This window comes from Pleurodeles waltl, chromosome 8 (assembly GCF_031143425.1).
Source record: "Pleurodeles waltl isolate 20211129_DDA chromosome 8, aPleWal1.hap1.20221129, whole genome shotgun sequence".
Taxonomy (NCBI): domain Eukaryota; kingdom Metazoa; phylum Chordata; class Amphibia; order Caudata; family Salamandridae; genus Pleurodeles; species Pleurodeles waltl.
In genome coordinates, this window is record NC_090447.1 from 1,238,960,112 (window position 1) to 1,238,983,713 (window position 23,602).

General features: G+C 43.9%; 1 protein-coding gene across 4 annotated transcripts in view; it reads right to left on the reverse strand.

Moving 5' to 3' along the window:
* NBEA (neurobeachin) overlaps nucleotides 1-23,602 on the reverse strand; it is a 1,608,295-nt gene that overhangs the window by 162,036 nt on the left and 1,422,657 nt on the right. For all 4 annotated transcript variants that reach the window (XM_069205539.1, XM_069205537.1, XM_069205538.1 and 1 more), the window contains one exon: nucleotides 17,609-17,761. In XM_069205539.1, the coding sequence (XP_069061640.1) occupies nucleotides 17,609-17,761 (153 nt within the window). The remainder of the gene's footprint in view (nucleotides 1-17,608; nucleotides 17,762-23,602) is intronic.

Sequence of the window (23,602 nt, forward strand, 5' to 3'; positions counted from 1 at the left end):
ACCTAAATTGGGGGGGGCAAGCACCCTGTAGTACACCACCCCAGCAGATGCGCCTATGGGGTCACTATGTTTAACACAGTCCTTCAAAATGTACTATCTGACACCGATGTTGTTGCAAAGGAAAGTGATTACTTGACTCATAGTTTCTGGAAGGCACACTGACTCAGTGTTTGGAAAGAATGCACTGTTGTACACCACTTACAGATGCTGGATTTGACTTTCCCATAGTATTATAGTATACCACATTCCACGATTCAGAGATAAAAGCATGGACCACAATTCTGTGATGACATGAATTATCTTTTTATGTAATTAGTTAATGCTTTGAAATATCCAGTACTCATACCCAGCGATACACTTGATTCGAGCATTGTTCTGTCAGTGGAAACTCATAGGTAGATGTGGACGTTATCATTTTCCTAGATTTACAGAAGTGTATGTCTTATTGTGTAGCACCAGGAATAACTACCCGTCTTGGGGAACATCAAGTATCACTGAAGGAGTCCATGTCCATCAATATCTGAGCCCAAACACAATCTAGAGAATTGAATCAGAACCATCATTTACGGTCAACCTCTAGAATCTCCATATATGTGTATTGTGATATAGAAGTTATAATGCCACAGACAGGACATAAAGGCCACTCACTGCTTCGCCATGCTGGTCCTTTGTGCAAAAACGATCACACAGAAAACATATTCTTCGGCTAAATGTGGTTTAGGTGCTGTGCAGAAGACTAAGAATATGGGTTTTGGAGAAGAGCATGCCTCAATTTGTTTAGAGTACCTGTTTATGAAATGGAAGTTCAAATACTCTGTTCCCAAAATGGATGGCTGTTAAGGGTCCATGGTTGACAAGATTTCTAACAAATGACCTAAAAAGCAATTTTATTGCTTATTTCTGCTATATAGATCCCTGTAAAAAGGACAGTGGGATGAAGGCATAAATTGAGGTTGAAATTTCTTCACAATGACATAGGCAAGTGACCATGCATTGCTTGTGGCCATAGCAGGTTCTCTGTTTGGAAATGTGACGTGTTTTAAGATGAAACAGAGTTTAGAAGGGGATCTACAAGCCCAGGGTGTTTCTCATGGAGCAGGCAGTGCTTTCGTTGGGCTTACTACAATGACCAATAAGTCATGTTTTAGGGTTATGCTCTTCTGCAGGCATACCTTTTTTTTTTTTAGCTATTTGTCATGCATGTTGGGCTTGGTCAATCAGCTGGAGTGTCTTGCACAGCAGCCACATTTCAATGGATCAAGTGTACACCCTAGAGACTTAAACGCAAATTGACTGCTGCAAAATTTGTAATGTTAACTGTCCCTGTTTGCACCACAGTGACTAGGTGTGCCTGCCGAATACTGGTACTGCACCAGATTATACTAAACATGCACAGTCCTGCATAATTTCCTCCCTAGTATGGCCAAGTGAAATTGCCAGGTTTACTGCCCATCTCTATTTTTGAGTAAGAGTAGAGTTAAACTGTGTTTTAATTTTTTCAGTCCTACACAAGCACTCTACTGGGGCCACAAGAAGCCCAAACCTATTGGTTTAGGGTCGAATTTTGATCCTATAGTCCTAAAATTTTGTTATTTGCATAGTCTATGAATTGCCCGATAATCCCGCTGGTATGTGCACTTTATGGTCAAGGATGTGCACCTCTACTCTGAGACGTATTATATCTAAATATATGCTTACCATCATTAGCTAAAATGTGGAAGAGCATCTTATAACTTTTTTTCAATTAATAGTAACTAAATATAAGTATTGAATAATTTTGCATCTTAAACGTTATAGTTCATGAAATTCCTAATGAAATAGTCAACACACTCCTTAAAAGTCCTGAAAACTCAATGGATTCAAATCAATAGGAAAAAGGGATTAGAGTTGGATTGGCTCGTAATAGTGAGGAAACTGTTGGCCATGCCAATTACACCGAAAAGCTGATCGTGTGAAGTAAGGGGAAAGAATAAAAAGCCATGATTCATATTTTATAGCCTCACTGTTGAGTTTGAGGGGGAGGGGGCAAACAGAAATTGTACCTAACTTTTAGCAATTCAAAAGCCTGTCAAAAATGTAAATTCAAAACCCTATTGAAAATCCAACTGATGCTTCTGGGTGTGTCCAGTCCTTAAAATCCGATTAAGGAAGCCATACTAGGAGTCAAACTGATGCAAGCTATAAACCATTACAATATCCCTGCCATAAACAAGCCAAGGGATAATCTTTCTTGATGTCTGCCACAATGCCTGTTGTGCGACAGAAATAGAACAAACATTGCTTGATGTTATTCTAAAAATTACTATGGTAAAACAAATGTGTTACATCCTTCTCCATACCAGGTGATTTTGCACTGGAGTAGAGAAATAGAGGGTGGCAAAGATGGCCGACGAAATGCCAGAGTAAAACAGTTGGCTCTTTACCTAGTTATGTTTCAGATGAGAGATCTTACGGTGGAGTGTAAGTAGAATCAAACAAAGGTTGGGCGAACACACAGCGCTACTGTCCGAGACATTCTACATAACTTGTGCTGTATCTCAGCTACCATGATAGTTCCTCTGACACTGACAACTAGTAGCAATACATGTTCTTTACCTTTCTAACGCAGTTGCTATATGATAGATTCAATTGAAGATGACAGCAACTATTTTTAAACACCAAAGAGTTCAAACCAAGATGGCAGCTGGGAATGTTCAGATCAATTGCAGCAATGCATTCCTTTTTTGAAACTAGAAATGAGGAATGTCTCCTCAGTTCCTTCCTTCGTAATGTTTCTTGGACGTGTTTTCAGTATATTGCTTAAGATCTAGCTGGCAGCATATGTGAGTATTTTTGTGTTTATTGACTTGAGAGCTTTTCTGCTCTTGAGGTGTGTTAGTGTATATCTTATTTGAAGTGCTTTTTTTGATCCATAAATTTGGTCCATGTTTTCCTCCTCTAAGGACTCCTTCACACACCTATTAATTACCTATGATTTGGGATCTTAAGGTTGTTTTAGTGTTCTCACTGGGCCTGATTTATAAAGCTTATTTTGTGAGCAGGTTTAGCTATCTCACAGAGGCAAATTGCGCATTGTGCCCAGTCAAAGTATAAGGTGACTGAAGAAGACAGGAGAGCATGTAGCTCATTCCCAGCTGACGAAGCTACCAAAACGTGTGCATGAAAGCACACATGTTTAAATAAGAACAGAGTTAGGATTATTGTCAACAGTAGCAGAAGTCAAATCCACTACATGACAGATGTTGTCACCAGGCGCAAAAGATGTACCTGTACCAGCACAGCCATGGAGAAATGGAGCAATGGAGAAATCAAGGAAGCAGGTTGCACCTCAAAGAAGTAGGTTGCACCTCAACTGTCCAACATGATCATTTTGAGTAATTTAGAAATCTTCTTGTTTAATGCCAAGGGTAATTCAAGGTGACTACTGAAGCCTTCTTTGAAAATCTGATGTGGTGCATTATTATTCATATATGTCTTTCGGAATGACAGTAGGCTAGTAACATAGCTCAATGAGTTTAGCACCAGCTGAGGAAAATTGTGTCTGGATCCAAACGGCAGTAACTCAGCCTTTCATCCTTCCTGAGAATGAAATATATTGAACACAGTATTAATGTTATGTGATAAGAGTCTTTCAAGCTGGATAATTTGTGTATGTTGTGCTATATAAAAAAAAAAAGTATGATTATTATTTTTAACATGCAACCATATTAAAAGAACCATTCGTGTCATAATTCCCAGCGTCACAGATGCCTGAAGTCTAGAGGGGCAATTGTAATAGCATTTAAAAAGCAAAACACTTTGCTGTAGAAAAAAGTTACACAACAGTGCTTCTAATTTAAACTAGGATGTTTCTATTGAATAAAAAGAATGCTGCAGAGAACAAAAGAAAATAATATATGGAGTAAATTTAACTAAAAGAGCTACATAATAACAATTAACCTCATGCTCTAACAAATCCACAAAAATGTTAATGTGTGGCAGAGTCAATGTTAAAAAAGAAGAGGGATTCTGTTTTTCCCCAATAAATAAATACAAACGGCGAATACTTAATGGGGATATTTTAAACATGGTCATTCCCTCGTCTTATAAACCAGGTCGTGAGAGTACTACAGCAATGCATAGAACTGTGCCTGGGCGACATCCAGCACCTAAATGAAATCTTGTATGAATATGAAACCTTAGCCTTTGAGTGTGGAGTCCTAGCTTCCATCGAAGGCTGCTGGTGGTGCAGGCGTGTGTGCTATTTCTGGCGCCCAGCTCCAGCGCGGGTCTGCAGGGACTGGAGGACCGAGCAGGACTGCAGATGCTCATCCGAGGAAGGCTTTCTAAAACGGGTTGATTATGATTGATGAAGCTAGCATTAGCGTAATGTTATCAGGGACTCTTACCGCTTGTGTCCTCTGTGACATCACCGAGGTCAGACCATAATCATGTTAGCATTGAACACAATGCTTTATTAATGTTTCATGAGCAAGTCACTAGTAATCAGTCTGGCTTTCTATGGATAAATTAAACCGGTACAGCAAGCTTTGATGTACCAACTGATTGCTTTTAAAATGTACTGTAGCGTTCCCTACAAGGAGCACAACTGACTCACTTTCCAGGGATTTGGGTAAACCTTATTCCATAGGTTTCACAAACCTATTTAGAATTCTAAGTTTATTTCCAGGGTAAGATTTTTCTTTTTTTGCTTTACCTAATACATTACATGCGTAGCATATCTTCCTTTAATACCATGCACACTGAATTATCACTGAACACTGAGAAATAAGAAACATTTTTAGAAAGCATAGCATTTCAGTAACAAATTGTGTAAATTGCATGTATTTTTCTGTATTCTAACAACTTACACATGCAGATATTCTGTTACAAATTTAGACACATCATGCAATGGTGCAAAATGACGGGGGCCCCTGTTGAATGTGATGGGGGGGCTCGAGTCCCCCATGTTTCAGAGATATTCATTAGCCTGAGGCTGAATGGTTAGGGCAACCATGGAAGGTTAGGGGCCCCATGGCGGGGTGTGGCCGCCTAGTGCTGCAGGAGCTTGCATGATGCCCCTGACATAGTGTCAAAGTACAGTCACGAATCCATTCTCATTTTTGTCAAATGAACATTACATTAGTTCTTTCAGCAAACAATGTTATTTTTTTATTTTAAAGTTAGGGGTTAGTCTTTACATTGGATAAATAATACATACAACTTTTTAGAGCAGCCACACTAGCACAGCGAAATAGTTTCACAAAAATGGAGAAGATTGCAGCCATCATAATTGGCAAAGCTATAAAGGGTAATTATGATTTTAGGGGCCAATTCACAAAGGCATTTTGAAATATGTAAAGTAGTACTCTGGTAGTATGGTTTGCACACACTTACTTTGTTTTTGTGAACTGGCCCCAAAACATCTAAAATGGGAAGAAATTGGACATTCCGGGGAATATTCATATACAATAACAACAAACAGAAAGAAGTGTGTGCCCTCTTTGCACTTTCACAAATGGGGATTTGGACGTTTTGGGCACGATTCACAAGGCATGTAAGTGTGTGCAAGAATATATTACAAGAGCACAGCCCCTTAGTCTTTTCTGAAATGCGACGTTCTGATATCTCAAAGCCACAGATATATCATTCCAGAGGAACAGACCTTGTGTTGCAAACGTCTGCCCTCTTTCTCCAACTAGCGATATAGCCAGGAGGTTTGATGAACCCGACGTCTGTTTACCAACAGCCAGTCTCCATCCATTCAACGGCTTAGAGTTAGTTCTGATGTCTGTGGTCACATTGTACTCATCAGCAGAGTTTAGCCCCACAAGCCGCTTGACCATTAAACCGTGCCTTGCAGACGTCCTCTGAATGACAGGAGTACCACATCTGTCCACCCAGTGCACTTGCTTGAAAAGGAAAAGTACTTTATTCACAGCACACAGCTTAACACCACACGAAAAAAAGCAGACGGGAAGAATGTCAAATAGTGTTATTAAGGGAGCCACGATTTCTTTGCGATTACTCCCCGATTTTCACAGTTATCATAGGAGCATTTGTGGAAGAACCCGCCGGCCGAGTACAATCTCCTTTTAATGTCCACACAAGAAAGCAGCAATTCAAATGGGGCTGGTAAGCTACAGTAACGTCTTCAGCACTAGTCTATGCGTCTCAGTGCCAGCCGCCACCTACTTTGTGGTAATTGCAACCCTGGTTGCCCCTTTAACTTTAAGACATTTGGGTGAGGTCCGCCATGGTCGTGGCGTTGTGCTGCTTCCCATTGAGTGCCTTACTTGCTGGGGGGCAACAGCATCTTAAATAGTCCAGAAGCTGCAGTTTCTTGTGCGGTCGTCCTGGCTGTGCAGTGCCGCACTGGTGTATACCTTCAAAGTGAGAAAAGGAGGGAAGTGGAGGCACAGGTAACTACAGCAATCCTTTTCCAGGGTCTACTTCACGCCTAATGCTCAAGCGCACCACCTATACAAAGGAAAACTCCACTTGGTTGCAATGGTGATCAGGTGGGAATTGAAACCACTGAACTGCAGTTATGAATTACTTCTAGTGTCTCCCTCACCAGGCGCCCTTTCTTGTGCACGCTGAACCTCCACAATCATGAGTTTCCTTGATGGCAGGTTTTTGTGGCACTTCTTGCCTGGTTCTGTCCTTGGCAGTCACATTTGCGTCTCTGGTCACCTTTAAGAACTGGGCAGAAGAAGAGCCGAGTGCCATAAGGAAAAAGAGTTTCGGAGAGTGAGGTGCTTCACTCTAGCTACGTGCTGCAGGGGTCCCATGGTCTCAAGGCACACTACATGGCTTGGTGGTGGAAATGTCATCCTGGGCTACAGCAAGCCAGTGTCTAGTTTTGCTTGCCCAGCTAGGTGAGACCCTCCTATTGTAGGCGGTCTCTCGTACCCCACCATAACAGTTAGTGGTTTCCTTCCTTCGTGGCAGTTGAAAGCACCTTATCCTGGCAGGGTGCAGAACCAACAGAACCTTTCAAATGGGAATTGGCACCACTACCCCACCCCAATCTCAAGGTTATTTCTAGGTGTACTCCAAGCGTGGGGGCCTGCCACTGGTAATTGAGACATCCTCGCAGTGACTGGGGTTTCTGCACAATACTCATACCAAGTTTGCAAACAAAGATTGTGTTTTACACCCGTTCACCTTTGGGGCTGGTTTCAGGGAGTTCTTCACTTTTTCATGTTCCTCCCAGACTTCTCAAACCAGTCTTTTTAGGGTTGAGCGCAAAGCGCTCTGTCCCTGGTGTAACCTCTCTGTGGGCTTCTAACCACGCCCATGTCATAGTCATCAGTTTGGTTGGTTTGTGGGCTTGCCTTTCAAATTTCACTTTATTTAATTAGTGAAAGGCATGTATATGTCATGCCTTTTCCGGTGTTTAGCCCACCTTGAGCACACCGGTCACATACTGAAACACACGAGGCTCCATGTTTTCAGTATTGTTTCTCAACTACTTTTTCTCGTTATTTCGTAGGCAGCGCAATCTTGCTGGGCACTAGTTAAGCATTATGCCTGACATCGACCCTGTTACATGGATATCTGCAATTTTGCCGGTTACATGGGTAATTGCACTTCTGCAGGTTACATGGATAATTGCACTTTTGCTAATACGTTTCACTGTGAGCGAACTTCTGTTTCCTTTTGTATGTCTACTTTGTGCTCATGGTGGCTGTCGGCTCACTTATGTGAAACTGTTTTACTTTTCATTTTCACTTTATGTGGCAAGAAAAGTTTGGTTAGTTATGTGAAACTGTTTTACTTTTCATTTTCAGTTTGTGTGTCAAGAAAAGTCAGGTTAGGAGTTTACAACGCTAATAGCTTTAACTTGAGCAAATGCGAGACCCACTGCACTGTTTCTCTAGTGTCCCCTGGAAAGACTACTTGTTAGACCTGGCATCCTGTGGCATGGCTTCCCCTGTCTTTTTTCCTTTGCCTCCTGTATTTTTGACTATATCTCATTTACAAATAATTCCCTAGTATAGTGCACCACGTGTGCCCAGAGCCTGTAATTCAAATGCTACTAGTAGACCTGCAGCACTGATTGTGCCACCCACAAGAGTAGCCCTGTAAACATGTCTCAGACCTGCCACCGCAGTCTCTGTGCAGTTTTAAACTGCCATGTCGACCTGGCAAGTGCACTGCTTGCCAGGCCCAAACCTTCCCTTGTAGTACATGTAAGGCACACCTAAGTTAGGCCCTAGGTAGCCCGATGGGCAGGATGCAGTGTATTTTAAAGATAGGACATGTACTGGTGCGTTTTACATGTCCTGATAGTGAAATACCGCCCAATTTGTTTTTCACTATTGTAAGGTCTATCTCTCCCATAGGTTAAGATGGGGTTTGCCTTGAAATATCCTTTAAGTGTAATTTCTCATGGGGAGCAGATGGAGATGTGAGGTTTGGGGTCTCTAAACTCACAATTAAAAAATACATCATTTAGTGAAGGAGGTTTTTACCTTGTGTGTTTGAAAATGCCACTTTTAGAAAGTGGGCCTTTTCTTGCTTAACCATTCTGTGCCTCTGCCTGTCTGTGGAATACACATCTGGGTCAAGATGACAGTTGGGCTGTTTGTGAATTCACTCTAGACAGCCACCCAAAGTGAGCTGAGGTGTGCCCTGCATATCCTGATGGGTCATCCTGAGCTAGAGTGAAGGGAGGAGTTGACACTGGCACCTGAATAGGGCTATGCCTGTCCTTAGAAAATAAGGTCTCCATCCTTCATAGTGTGTCTTCGACCAGGGCAGAAAAGGCAGGGTCTTGTGCACTACAAAGATTTTCCTTTGAAGTTTGCCTACTTCAAAGGCAGAAATGAGTATAAGTATTGGACCCAAAACCCCAGACTTTTAGAACACTTCTGGATCAAGGGGAGACTCTACCAAGGAGAAGAGCTGAAGAGCCAAGAGAAGGAGTCCTACCCCTTTGCTGGGTTGGCATGCAATTGCTGCTTCTCCTTTAGAGAGGACAAAGACTGGACTTTGCTGTGTACCCTGCTTGTGAAGTTGGGCTTGAACTGAGCTTGCCTCCTGTTAAGAAGTCTCAGGGACATCAAAGACTTCACCTGCCAGCCCCTGGGTTCTCCTGCTGAGGACTCTGACTTGCCAAGAGGTGCCCTTGGGAGTGAAATCTGACAGAAAACAAGAGACAGGCACATCGACTCCGGACGACTCCAGATCCGGCGCGGTTGCCTGACTCCGTGCCGCTGCCTGCACCCGAAGTTATGGTCCCCGTTGAACTGCAATGACCGCGACTGACACTGCAGGCCCAATGCCACTGCAGCGCCTCTGAAGTCCCGCACCATCCTGAGTGCCGTGCCACCTACGTCCGTGGCACCTGACTCCACTGTGGCCCAGTGGTGTAACCGTGAGGTTGCCCATCGCTTTTGGCCTGCCAGACTCATTGACCCAACTGGATTGTAAGGAACAAACACCTCGCTGCCACCTCACCTCAGACACCTCCGTAAGGAACCAACGCCTCACCTTCTGCATAGCAGTACAGAACCAACGCTGCACCAGCTCCAGCGACACCTCACCTCCCCGACTCCGTGCCACGTCTTTGATTCTGCCTCATTTCTAAGGTACTGTACACCTGGGATCCGTGCGAATCTGTAACCAGTGCTGCACTCGCTCATGAGTGGCACTGGACTGTTGGGAACGACTCTGTCCCGACGCCGTGACAGCCCCAGCTATTGTGTTTCTAAATGCTTTTATTGGGATTTAATGTTTAAAAAATCATATCTTTGTGTGTGCATGTTGGAGTTTTGTTGTTTTGGTCTTGTTTTACTTAGGTAAATATTGACTATTGTTCTGAACTGGTGCGGTGTCCATTTGTAGTGTTTTAACTGTGTTACTTGTGTGTGGGTACAAACAATTCACACATTGCCTCTGAGATAAGCAGGACTGCTCGTGCCAAGCTACCAAGGGGGTAAGCAGCAGGAGTTATTTTTGGAGTGTGACTTCCTTACCCTGACTAGAGTGAGGGTCCCTGCTGGGACAGGGTGTAAACTGACTGCCAACTAGAGATCCCATTTCTAACACTAGTGGGACTGGGAAGATTCTTATCATAAAAAACCCAACCAAAGGCACAAAAGAGGTAAAGGCATCCTCTTTCAGCTGCCTCACCACCTACTGAGGTAACACCTCAGAAGAAGACTGTAGCAGGACTGGAGTAGGTCTGCACTACAATTCAACATATTTCTCCTATACTCCATCCCTAGAGCCTGCTCCACTGTAAAGGATCTCCGAATGTTTTGGTGAAGCTCTGCAATTCACATCAATCAATCAAGAAATTTGTATAGCGCGCTACTCACCCGGAGGGTCTCAAGGCGCTGGGGGAGGGGGGACCGCTACTGCTCGAACAGTCAGGTCTTGAGTTGCTTCCTGAAGGAGAGGTGGTCTTGGGTCAGGCGGAGGTGGATGGGGAGGGAGTTCCAAGTCTTGGCTGCCAGGTAGGAAAAGGATCTTCCTCCGATGGTGGCTTTTCTAATGCGTGGCACGGCGGCGAGGGCGTGGCTGGTCGATCGTAGCTGGTGGGTGGGAGTGTAGAAGGTCAGGCGGTTGTTGAGGTACCTGGGGCCCAGGTCGTGGAGGGCCTTGTGTGCGTGGGTGAGGAGACGGAACGTGATTCTCTTGCTGACGGGGAGCCAGTGCAAGTCTCTCAGGTGTCCGGAGATGTGGCTGTGACGGGGGATGTCAAGGATGAGGCGTGCGGAGGCGTTCTGGATGCGTTGGAGTCTTTTCTGTAGTTTGGCCGTGGTTCCGGTGTAGAGGGTGTTACCGTAGTCCAGTCGGCTGGTGACGAGTGCCTGGGTGACCGTCTTCCTGGTTTCCTGGTTTCGGTGGGGATCCATCGGAAGATCTTTCGGAGCATGCGTAGGATGTTGAAGCATGATGATGAGACGGCGTTGACTTGTCTGGTCATCAAGAGGGAGGAGTCCAGGATGAAGCCCAGGTTGTGTGCGTGGTCCGTTGGTTTGGGTGCGCTGCCCAGGGCAGGGGGCCACCAGGAGTCGTCCCAGGCAGAGGGTGATGATCCAAGGATGAGGACTTCCGTCTTGTCTGAGTTCAGTTTCAGGCGGCTGTTCATCATCCACTCGGCTACGTCTTTCATCCCTTCGTGCAGGTTGGTTCTGGCGGTGGCTGGGTTGTTGGTGAGGGAGAGGATCAGCTGGGTGTCGTCGGCGTAGGAGATGATGTTGAGGTTGTGTTGGCGTGCGATGGCTGCGAGGGGACTCAAGTAGACGTTGAAGAGGGTGGGGCTGAGTGATGATCCTTGTGGTACGCCGCAGCTGACTTCGGTGGCCTCGGATCTGAACGGGGGAGGCGGACTCTCTGGGTTCTTCCGTCAAGGAACGAGATGATCCACTCTAGTGCCTTCTCTTGGATTCCGATGTTGCTGAGGCGCTGCACTAGGGTGCGGTGGCAGACAGTGTCGAATGCTGTGGAGAGGTCCAGGAGGATGAGGGCCGCTGTCTCCCCGTTGTCGAGCAGGGCTCGGATGTCGTCGGTGGCTGCGATGAGGGCGGTCTCGGTGCTGTGGTTGGCTCGGAAGCCGGACTGCGAGTGGTCGAGGGATCCATTAGTCTCGAGGAAGGCGGCTAGCTGTCTGTTGACGGTCTTCTCTATGACTTTGGCAGGAAACGGGAGGAGCGAGATGGGGCGGTAGTTCTTGAGGTCGGTGGGGTCTGCTGATGGTTTCTTCAGGAGGGCGCTGAGTTCGGCATGTTTCCAGCTCTCCGGGAAGGTGGCGGTGTTGAAGGATCAGTTGATGATGTCCCAGAGATGGGGTGCGATGACTGAGTCGGCTTTGTTGGAAGACGTGGTGGGGGCATGGGTCGGTTGGAGAACCGGAATGGATGGTTTTCATCATCTCGATGGTGTCTTCGGTGCTGACCGGGGTCCAGGCGCGGAGGGTAGTGTTGGGGGGCGTCGGTTTGGTGGTTGGGTGCGTGGTCTGTGCGCCGAAGCTGTTGTGTATGTCGGCGATCTTGCGGTGAAAGAACGAGGCGAGTGAGTCGCAGAGGTCTTGTGAGGGAGTGATGTCGTTGTTTCCGGCGCTGGGGTTGGAGAGCTCTTTGACGATGCTGAAGAGTTCCTTGCTGTTGTGTGCGTTGTTGTCTAGTCGTTCTTTGAATGCTGTCTTCTTGGTGGTGTGGATCAGCTGGTGGTGTTTGCGGGAGGCGTGCTTGAGGGCGGTCATGTTGTCTGTGGTCGGGTTTTTTCGCCAGGCTTTCTTGAGGGTGCGGCAGTTCTTCTTGGAGTTCTTGAGGTTGTTGTTGAACCAGGAGGCTTTCTTGCTGTTGGGCCTGGTGGGATGGGTTTTCAGAGGTGCGAGGTTGTCAGCGCAGTTGGTGATCCACTGTGTGAGGTTGTTGGCTGCTTGGTTGGGGTCCGCTGAGCTGGCGGGAGGGTTCTGGCTCAGTGATGTGGAGAGCTGGTCGGTGGTGATCTTGTTCCAGCTCCTGCGGGGAGCCTGTTGTGGGTGGTGGTGAGTCGTGGTTCTTCTGAAGCTGAAGTGGACGCAACTGTGGTCTGTCCAGTGGAGTCCGGTGGAGTGGCTGAAGGAGATGTACTTGCTGGAGGAGAAGACTGGGTCAAGCGTGTGTCCGGCGTAGTGGGTGGGGGTGTTCACCAGTTGCTTGAGTCCGAGGTTGGCGAGGTTGTCCAGCAGGGTGGTGGTGTTGTTGTTGTTGTTGTTCTCCAGGTGGAAGTTGAGGTCCCCTAGGAGGATGTAGTCAGCGGAGGGGAGGGCGTGTGGGCTGATGAAGTCTGCGATGTCTTCGCTGAATTGTGTGCGGGGTCCTGGGGGTCTGTAGATGAGGGTGCCTCTGAGTGTGGTCTTGGGGTCGGTGTGTATCTGGAAGTGGAGATGTTCGGCGGCTGTGAGGGTGTCGTCGGAGTTGGTCGTGATGCGGATGGTGTTCTTGTGGACAATGGCGATGCCTCCTCCTGTCCGGTTGACGCGGTCCTTCCGGGTGATCTTGTATCTGTCCGGGATGGCGATGGCGATGTCGGGCACTGAGGAGGCGTTCATCCAGGTTTCTGTGAGGAAGGCGACGTCTGGAGACATCCCTGCCTGGCAGGCTTTCTATAACCTCTCACTTATGCACCGCTCATTTGAAGGAGTTCTAGAATGGACTCCTGGGCTGCCACTGTGAACCATACATGCTCCACCCTCACCCTAACTACACATACATAAGGTAAACATGCATGTGCCATCCATGTCCGTTATGAATTGAACAAATGATTCATTTTCAGGAGATTGGCACACACTTAGAGAGAAGAAAAGTAACAACTACTTCTTTACATGAAACACAGAAAATGGCGTTTCCTGCAGGTAGAATCAGTTATTGTCATTATTGTCATTCCTCCACAACTTGGCAGGCTGAAAGTCACACTCAATAATGGAGGTGCACATAGTGTGCCCCTTCAAACCGCATAAATAGGCTTTCATCAGACACATATGATATTGGGTGTTCTGAGCCCAAAAATTATAAATCATCACAATGTCATGATAGAGATATTGGGCAAGGACACAGGGTCTCCTGGGCTAATCAGTGGACCTTTTCTGTCCCAACATCCCCACTACAAGGCTTCTCACTTAATATTCAGATTGCCCGACAGCCTTCTTAAACACTGTTAGGGCCTGACTGTATTCTATATGCCCATAGTGCATGCACTTCCTGATTGACGCTAATATTTCTTGTGTTAGAGTTTTAATGTCAGTGGCACATTCCATATTCTTTGTATCCACATTCTAATGACCAACGTGCAGTATTGTGCTTATATTTTTCATGCCTACTTCCCTTTTTTGCAACAAGATAATCCTTTCTCCATGCATATTGTGGTGCAGATTTTTGTGTTGACTATTAATTGAAGTCACCTTTTTCTATTTTTCACGATTGCACAGAAGTTGAATCCACTAGTACAATGTATGTTACACCCTAGTGTTTTGACAAATATGGCCAGCCTCTTTGCACTTTGCTACTCGAAAAAGACCGAGTTTTTTTACATATCTTAAAATTATTTTTACAAAAAGGCTGTGTTAACAGGAGGGTTATTTTTGAACGTTCAGTTCTTTATGCACAAATGACTTAGGAAACCAAACCAATGGTTTCATGTGTCAACAAATCATCAGCGGCCATATATAGACATTGAGCAATTTCTTGTTGCACTTTAGTGATCTATTCCTCAATGAAGCTACTGACACAATACTAGTTACAGATGGAACTTTCAAAATGGCACCCATCCTCCATAGTTACATATGTGGTGCTCACCTTTGGTGTGAGACTACTCTTTGATATCCTTTATCGGGTATACATGAAGCGCCTCGCTTTTTGTAGCCTATAACTGGAGAAATTACACCCCATCTTTCCTCCTACAACAGACCTACAGACTCCGGCTGAAAAGGGAAATTTCCTGTCGAACAGACATTATGATATTTAATGAACAACCCTATTCAGAACATTTACTGAACAACAAGCACTTTTCCTATTTGGAACATGACTAGTTCAATGTTATTTTTTCCCTACATATGCGCGGCTCATCTTTCTGACAATACTTTGTATGGTTTGCCTGCATCTTTTCTGAAACAGAAAGGATCTCATTAACAGTACAAAGCAAAGCCAAACGTATTGGTTTGTAAATTCTCATTTTATATTGCTCACATAAAACATACATTTTGTTGCACTGTCTCTTCACTGGTGCCATGACACAATCATAGAAGCTGGAAAAGCTGCTAATACACAATGCCACATTTTACACTCCATATGGACAGACAGTGTATAAGCAAAAGCAACAAAAAAAACACTTAAATAGTGTGAAACAGCAAAGATGGAATCTGGAGTACATTTGCAACAACATCATAAGGTCAGCTCATTTTTCAAACAGGATCTCAATTACAAGAAATAGATTACACTCATTAGTCGAAAAAGTAAATAGTTGAATAAGCATGGCACTCGCTTATTATTGGGGACTCAGGGCACTCATTGCTGCTTTCATTGCAAGGTCCCCACTGAGATAAATTACGGGAATTAATCTGAGTCCTTCGACAGAAAACTTGAACTGCTTGCATGCCTACGGGTTTTAGAAAGAAACTAATAAATATAAGGTTAAAAACACTACAGGACTGAATATTTAGGAGTAATTGTAAGTAGAGGCCCTGTTTTATGGTGTTTATATAGGGGCCAGGTACAAGTCATGTTTAAAGTGTACTGAATTAACTGTAAGATAGACCAACAGCGGCATCGTGTTGCAAACTGTCATATGTGCCAGCGTTGACAATTAGGTGCTGGAGCCGAGCACCTGAAACCAGTGGCTTAAATGTGAAGAAAACAATGTTTGCTCCAGCACCTTGTAATCAGAATTCTGTAGCATGAGTAAATAATAAGGCCTACAACTGCTATAGGAGTTCTAGCAAGTACACAATTATGTAGGCTGCCAAAATATACTGTAAATTAGAGAACACCACCTTGAAATGCAGCGGCCCTGAAAAAATTAAAAACAAAGCCCACAACATGGCAGACAGGACCTTGTGAGGAAAATGGTGACCAAATGAGTATCCTTTCGAGAGGGAGGGAAATCAGACCTCAGGGCAAGTTGGCTTTTAGTAGTCCTAACTTTCAAATTCCATGTCAGGAGTTGGGGATGGTTACGTTCTCAGGAAATAAGGCAGAGCAGAACAACAGACTTATGCTTTTTGACAAAATAAGCCAAATCGATTTAACTTCCATCAGAAGCAATTTGGGGTCCTTCAGACCCATTCCATGCAAATTCCAACCAATAATTGTAGAGTACGTGATAGGAGAGGAAGCAGAGGAAGGCACCCATAATACTAAGAGGACATGACTGGAGTCTTCCATACAATAGGACGTGAAGAAATGAGGCACATGTATGTTGGCACAAATAAATTCAGAATTTCACAAATGAGAAGGTATGCATCTTGTCTCTATGGAAGGCCAGCATAATGGTGTACACAACTGCCGACGTTATCACATGTGTGTGTATACAGAACGACGTGGTTAACATTTTTATAATTACTGTGCCAAGAGGAGTGGACGCCCACCTAGAACCAGTAAATGTTACAAAAAAATAAAATTGTATGTGCATGAAAGTGGACCTTGGAAAATAATTAAGCAAGCAGAAAATTGCAAGTGGTGGGCCCTCCAAAAGTTTTTAAAGCATTTTTTTAAATAACACGAACCCCTGACGGGGAGGTAAGCACCAGAGGGGTGGATGTAGGGACAAGACTTCATCAGAGGAGGAGCAACGTGGAGGGAGAAGTTGTGGGAGCAAGCAGAAGCTTGCGAAGGGATGGAGAAGAAAAAACATGCAGCCAGGGAGGGTGGGGAAGCAATCCACAATAAAGTACATATAAAACATACTATAAAGGGACCTCCAGAGCTGATAGCTAACCAGAAACTGCACGCCTTTTTCTCCAATTTCTTCACAATTCACACTACAAAGCGCTGCGTTCCATTACACAATCAATGCACCTTGATGTTCACCATGCATGGCATGTAAACCAGTGCTTAATTTGTGCTTGTTGTTTCCGGTGCAGAGCACCAGCACTTATTTTTGAGGGCCGGCACTTATTTTTCTGCCTCAAGCATTTACTGCGAGCAAAAGACACATATGGGAAAGACAGAGGAAGAGAAAAATGAAAAAGCGTCACAAAGGGAGAAAGCAGAAAGCTGCAAGCTGCAAGAGTGAGCTGAAGGGGCAGGGAGTGGCTTTAAATGGATTGAAGAGACCCGAGATGGCTTCAGGATTATGCTGCCTCAGTATTCCATGTTCGCACATTTAACTGTGTTTAAGAGGAGGGCTTTGGGCACCGGATTTTTTTTATTTTCAAATTAAGCACTGACGTAAACACTTATCACACAGGATTAAAACAAATACAACATCCTGCCAACCACACACCCTACATGGTGTAGTGTGCTACTCATAAAGGCCAGCGGTTCAGCACCCCAAATAAGACCTATATTAGATTGAAAATGCAATGCAATATATATTTTAATGAACTAGTATCAATAGGTCTTCCACAACAGCTAAATTCGTCTGTAGGTGAGACCTAAAAACAAGGCAACAGGCCTTCTCCATCTGAAAACAGATTGTGTCAAAATCCACCTGCTGGGGAAAAAACGCGTGCAGCTAATTGTAGTCGAAGCACTGCATGGTTTCTCCTCAGAGTGCCAACGAATAACACGAAAACATTTCCGGTTACATTTTACTAGTGAAACACAATTTGTGCACCTAGACAGGTACTTGGTTTCATGAAATAAAATGAAGTGCTTTGTACAGCAGTTCTTTTCTCAACACTGAAAGTAACCTCGCCACTAAAAGATAAGACGTTTTACATCTTGTTCATGATGCTTGTCAAATTGCCGTTACCTCAGGGAGCGGAGAACAGCATTTCCGTTCTGTTTGGTTCTCATTTAAGGAGACGTCATGGTATAGCAAACAGTGCTGTCAATTAGAGACATTCTTTCAGCCCGGTATCTGCTCTCGCGGTATTTACACGTCCGCCAGAGAAAGTGAAGTGAAAACGTGCTACTTCCGTCCTAGCGGCACTGATCTGCAAACGCGCGGTAACAAAAACTGCACTTACCATCCTATTTATCCGGACAAAGTCTTCTGGTTTCTTGGCCCAAAGAGGAAGTTCAACGTCGTTTACCACGACTTCATCTTCCCTGACACCAAAATTATACCCGTTACTGTTGACAAACATCTCTGGCAAGTAGTAGAACTCTGGAATCAGCTCCTGCAAAAGAAGAACCGACGTCACACGTTACATGAACACTGGGTAGGTGAAGCGTTTTAAGTTTATTGTTAACGGGCACTTGTTGAAATCTACCACATAAATAATTAAGTCGATATCATTCAATTTGGGCAGGATAGATAGATAGATAGATAGATAGATAGATAGATAGATAGATAGATAGATAGATAGATAGATAGATAGATAGATACCCATTACGTACAATATATCAGAATACTGTGTTAGGTTTTAAACAGACATTTGTATTTTAATGTTTTGTTTTTATATTTTGCGTTATCGTTTTGTGTAGCAGCCCTCTACAGACTAGAATTTGGGTTTCTGGCACAGGTAAGATGGTGTAAGGGTTGTGTTTACACTAAGAAAAATTGCCCTGACTTGTGCATCTGGGTCATCCTAGCCATTTTGATCCCGAAAATGTATCTGCATTTTCGCCTTTCTGGCTTAGTTTGAGTGGTCACTCTCCCAAGTCTTACTTCCCCCACCCCCACAGCTGCTATTTGGTGCTCCTTAGTGAGACTTCTGCTGTACTATTAGACAGGACTGGTCAACCCACCATGTTGCCTTGAAGGAGTAACACCCTTTGCAACCTTTTTGTCCAGATCCTGCCTGGTATTAGCATTAAACTGTTTTGTGGTGCAATAAAAGAACCTAGTGTGACTCCTACAAGGGTTCCTATTCAAATTAAGTTCAGTGATCTGTGACAAATATGTCTCATCACGTTTTGATTTACTGTGGATGATAGTAAACAATATTTATGTACGTATGTCGTATTTTTTAATTAACACATTTTATTGGCTCTAATAACTGAGAGTCATAACACAAATAACTGTTGCCCCCTATCCCATGCCAACCACAGTGGAATGCAATTGTAGGGCAACAGTTCAAGTAATCAATCAGATGTTGAATTTGATAATCCGTAATAGTCCCACCATTTCCCCAAGATCGTAATTAATCTCTGCGGACATCCTCAAAGACCGGCTCCTCCTGTTTGGCACACCAGTCCATGCCGGCATGCCATAACTTCAGGGTTGGTGGGTTCAGTCGGATCCAGGACCTTGCAATGTCTCTTTTAGCCACTAGGGTTGCCAATCCAATTAAAGCCTTGACTCCTCGAGCTTCCCCAAAATCTTACAGTATCCTCAACAGAGCCATTTTTTGGAGTCAATGTAACTGGAGTACCTAGAACCCCCAATAAGGAAGTACCTAAACGCGTTCGGTAATGGATAACCATGGGACACTGCCAGCGCATGTGGTAAAAGTCTGAGATTGACAATGAGCACATCTGGGGTCAGTGAGGATACCGCGCGTCCCAACTGGTGAGGAGTCATGTAGGGTTGGTGGAGGTAGTGTTGCTGGTATAGGTGGAGCCTCGCAGAGATCGCCAGTTCCCTAGGGGCCATGCAGATCTCCCACCATCTCACCCTCCTCCATCTTGCCCACACATCCCTCCCATTTCTGGTAGTGCCTCTGGGGCATTGCATATGCAGACTCAATATAGCTGGGAAATACCCCTCAAGCCCAACCCCCATCAACAACTGAGGATCAAAGCAAATATAAAGTTAGTGAGTGATTGGTGGTGTAGCTTTGTACATCCAGTGGATGTGGACTGTTGTTGCATCATGATGTTATGTTCTCTAGAGAGTGATATCTTCAGCTTTTCCTAAATTTAAACATGGCCAGGGTGCTCCTGATGGATACAGTGAGGTCGTTACAGATCCTGGGTTAAAAATTGAGAAGACCTATCGTTTTTTTTTTTTTCTTTTTTACACTTCTTCTCAAGTTTGATTGTTTCCTGGCTGCAGGAACCGGTTAAAAACATTACCAGTGAATCCCTGTACGACTTCAGGGTAGAATGGGAGACAGTGTCAAAGGCAGCAGAGATGTCAACTAATATCAAGAGACAGGTGTTATCATTATCTGTGACTAGGAGGGCATCGTCCACTATTTGTAAGGTAGCTCTCCTCATGCTGCAGCTCAATCTGAAGCCATAATGGTAGCTGTGCTTTGATATGACACTGGATTGTGCATAGAGAGTTTTTTCAATTATCTTGCAGATCAAAGGTGATACGTCATGTTCTGGCGTGGATGCATTATGTGCATTTGTTTTGCAAAAATGACTGTGTATATTGGAATAAATATGTATAAAATAAACAGCTGATCTCTGCTGTTATCTGGGTTATCCTTAGATGATTGTATATATTTGTTAGTTTAAAATTGAGACTACAGGTTGGAAAATGACTGCAGCACACAGACTGGCGACAACAGTCCCGTTGCCCACTTCTTTTCTCAGCTTCCTGTGTCACCTTGTCCTGCATGAGGAAAATAGACAAGATATGCTACGGGCCAGATCGATGGATATTGTAACTACCTGGTGTCATAACATACTGATAAACAAATGGGAGGCTAGCAGTTGTATATGAAATAAAGAATAACAAGAATTAGACATACTTTAGGTTGTATGGGTGTAAGGGCTTGTAGTGGTTCACGGGGTAGGGAGACAGTATATTCACAATCTTGGCTATTATTGATGACCCACCTCTGACACTGGACTCTGAATTAGCTTCCCTATGAGTAGTCAAGATGTATGATTACTGCAAGAAATGGGCACTGTTTCTCTCACCAAAACAGAAGCTTTCAGATCAAGGGATTCAGGACAAGAATTAAATAGAGACAACAACAACCGATGCATAGGAACTTAAACTTTGAATTAGGAAACTGGGCATTGTGAATTATATTAGTAGTTTCTGAAGGGAACAGTGGAACACCAAGTCATGTTTGGCAGTAAAACCTTATGCTAAGCAGCAGTGAGTTGGAAATTACAGACACAAAACCAACTGGGCAATGGACCAAGGCTTACTAGAAATATGGCAGGCGTTGATAAACTAGTTCCATGTTTCAGGAAAAAGCTGTTACAGCTAGATCCCACCAGTTCCTACACTAAGGATGAAACACTAGACAATTGCAGTTCATTCTTCACATTACACAGTAGCCACTTAACACACACCATATACAGGGACACTAATCCTATCGGTCAGAATGTCTGCTGGGACTCAAAAACGACTGACACCACTACCTCATTTGTATGGGGCTACACTCCCATGTAAAGAGGAAATGCAACCTTTGCATTGCACATATGCAAGCCTTCTAGCTGTGCAACTGTTACCGGAGAATGAGCCGAACTCCTCTTGATTACCATATCTTTAATACCAAATTGTTCAGAGAGTTCAGAAATGGATGCACATGATTTTGGTGATCGGGCTGCAAACTCAGTAATCCATCCTCAGTTGGTCCTCTTCTTCTGATCTAACTTTTTTTAAATAATTTGTTACCTTTAGTGGTGCTTGTGACAGGTCAGATACAGTTTCGTTTTAGTTCTGAAACATGTTACAGGCCCAAAAAAACATACAAATATAATATGCTTTTCGAAAACAAGATTACAGGTAGAAAGAGATATTTTTAATTATTTTGGGGTAGGAGATTAAATTGCTGATCTTCTAACCTGGGGCCCCGAAATTAGTATCTATTCTAAACATTGTGTCAATCCGTACAACTGATACGTTTGTGTGTAAAAATAAGCATAGATTGATATTAAAATACAAATTATATAAGATGTATTGTTATATGGTCCTGTTGACCGCCAGTCACCTCCACCACTGAAACAATCAATCAATCAAAAGAATTTATACAGTGCGCTACTCACTCGTGAGAGTCTCAAGGTGCTTGAGAAAGGGGGGGGGGGGAATGGTTACTGTTCGAACAGCCAGGTCTTGAGGCCCTTTCTAAAGAGCAGGAGGTCTTTGGTTTTGCAGAGGTTTGTGGGTAGGGAGTTCCAGGTTTTGGGGGCGAGGTAAGAGAATGCCCTGCCTCCAGTGGTGGTTCGTTGGATGCGGGGAACTGTAGCTAGTGCGAGGTCGACTGAACAATTCAACTATTCCAACACGTGTGATGTAATGTACAAGTTGTGACAGAAATCCTTCGTTTACAAATTCACTTTTGCCTCAGTAATTATTATTATATTATTTTAATCATTACAGCGTAAGCTGTAAACAAAGTAGTGGCATCTTCAAAAACTAGTGCTTTCCCACCATAATGCGAACGCATGCTTGGAACTGAATAGCTGTCCAATACTGTCCTTAATGACGCCTGCGATGTTGTATTTCCACACACTCTCATACCGACCCCGTCGATATTCCCTCCCCTCCAGAAACCACCATTATCTGAAGCAGCTGGTCCTGCAGCTCCCTAAAATGAGCTGCAGCTTTCAAGGCTCCCATTTTTCCACGAGATGCAGAGGATTAAATTCGCCAAGTTACTGTGTTAAAAGCAAGAGTCTTTGGTTGTGTAACATGAGCAAAACAGATAGCCCAGCCTCTGAAACGTGAACCTCTGTGCCTTCTTTGTAAAATCATCACAAGAATAACAACTGAAAAGGGTTAACACGAAAGCATTACCACTTACCGAATAAAGAAGAGAATATCATTTTTTATAGAAATATACGGTTCATATTGTGTGGCTATGGTAAACATCCACCAACTGACAATTTACCTTGGCTTTGCCACCCCCGCACCACTGCATTCATGTTTAATTGCATCAGCGATGACATCATGGCGAAATTAATATATGAAAATTAAAAAAACACGACCCTCCCACCCTTGCTAAATCACCCATATCACAATGAAGACCCATCTACGCACAGGCTTCTGTAGCCCGCTGTACTGCTTCTGGGTAGCTGGGATCACTGGAAAGTTGTAATAGCGCTGCTACTCCATTTTCTGCACAAATATGAATTTGCAACATGCTTAACACGTTTCACAAACTGCTTCATATTTCGCACAAACAAGATGCTTCTAACGCAAGCAGACCAAACGAAAAAAAACGATACACAAAGGGTGCGACTCCACAACAGGGGTAAGGGTTTTGTCAGCAGCAAGAGACAAAAACATTAAATACCTAAATGAAATTCAAATAGGGAAGAATTTGTTCTTCACATTAATATGTTCCACTTGTCCCAAATCAATGTTTCCGTCACAGGCCCTGCTCTCAAATCAGCCTTATTTCAAGAGGCCACTAAAGATTTTGAAGACTGTCAATTACATATGGAGGTGATTGCAGATGCTCTATATTTTTCACATAAAATAAACCTAAAGCTGTCTGAGAGTTTTAGCATGTAATTGGGATGTGTCAAATAAATGAGGTATGCCTTATAAACGTGTGCATATTTTATTTGTTTAAAATATGGAGCTAGTTGGCTGCTAATGCCACAAAATGTGCTAAATTATTTGCCTTCAGTTGCATAATATGATACATCATTTACTTTTCCTTGGCACATAATTTAGTCAACCCCGCTCCATGATTCTAGTAGCACAGTGCACACTCCCATTGTGCACTGGGGCTTACACTAGGTGAAGGTACATTTAGTTGAAGGAGTGCGTACAGGCAGCGATGGGTTATAAAGGCCCAGTTTGTTTTTTTAACCACTTTATTGTTTTCTTTTATAATGGGCACATACATCTTTTATCTTTTAATCAAATATGCAACATAGATACAGACTTTCTATGTGTTCATGGGCTTTTTCCATAATATGGGCAAGAGAGATTTGGTTGAAAAGCTACTCCACAGAATCCAAGATATGGATAGCTCTATTAACTATACAATGACCTAGCTCTCCAGTGGGATTTTGCCACATGCACAAGTATAAAGATCCCAATACCGACAGGAGCGGTCTCATGGGAAGATTTGAGTTCCTGGGTCTCCTGCTAACTCTATCAGTCACAACAAGGATCCGTGGTACTGACCCAGCAGCTAGTATCCATTCATCTCTCC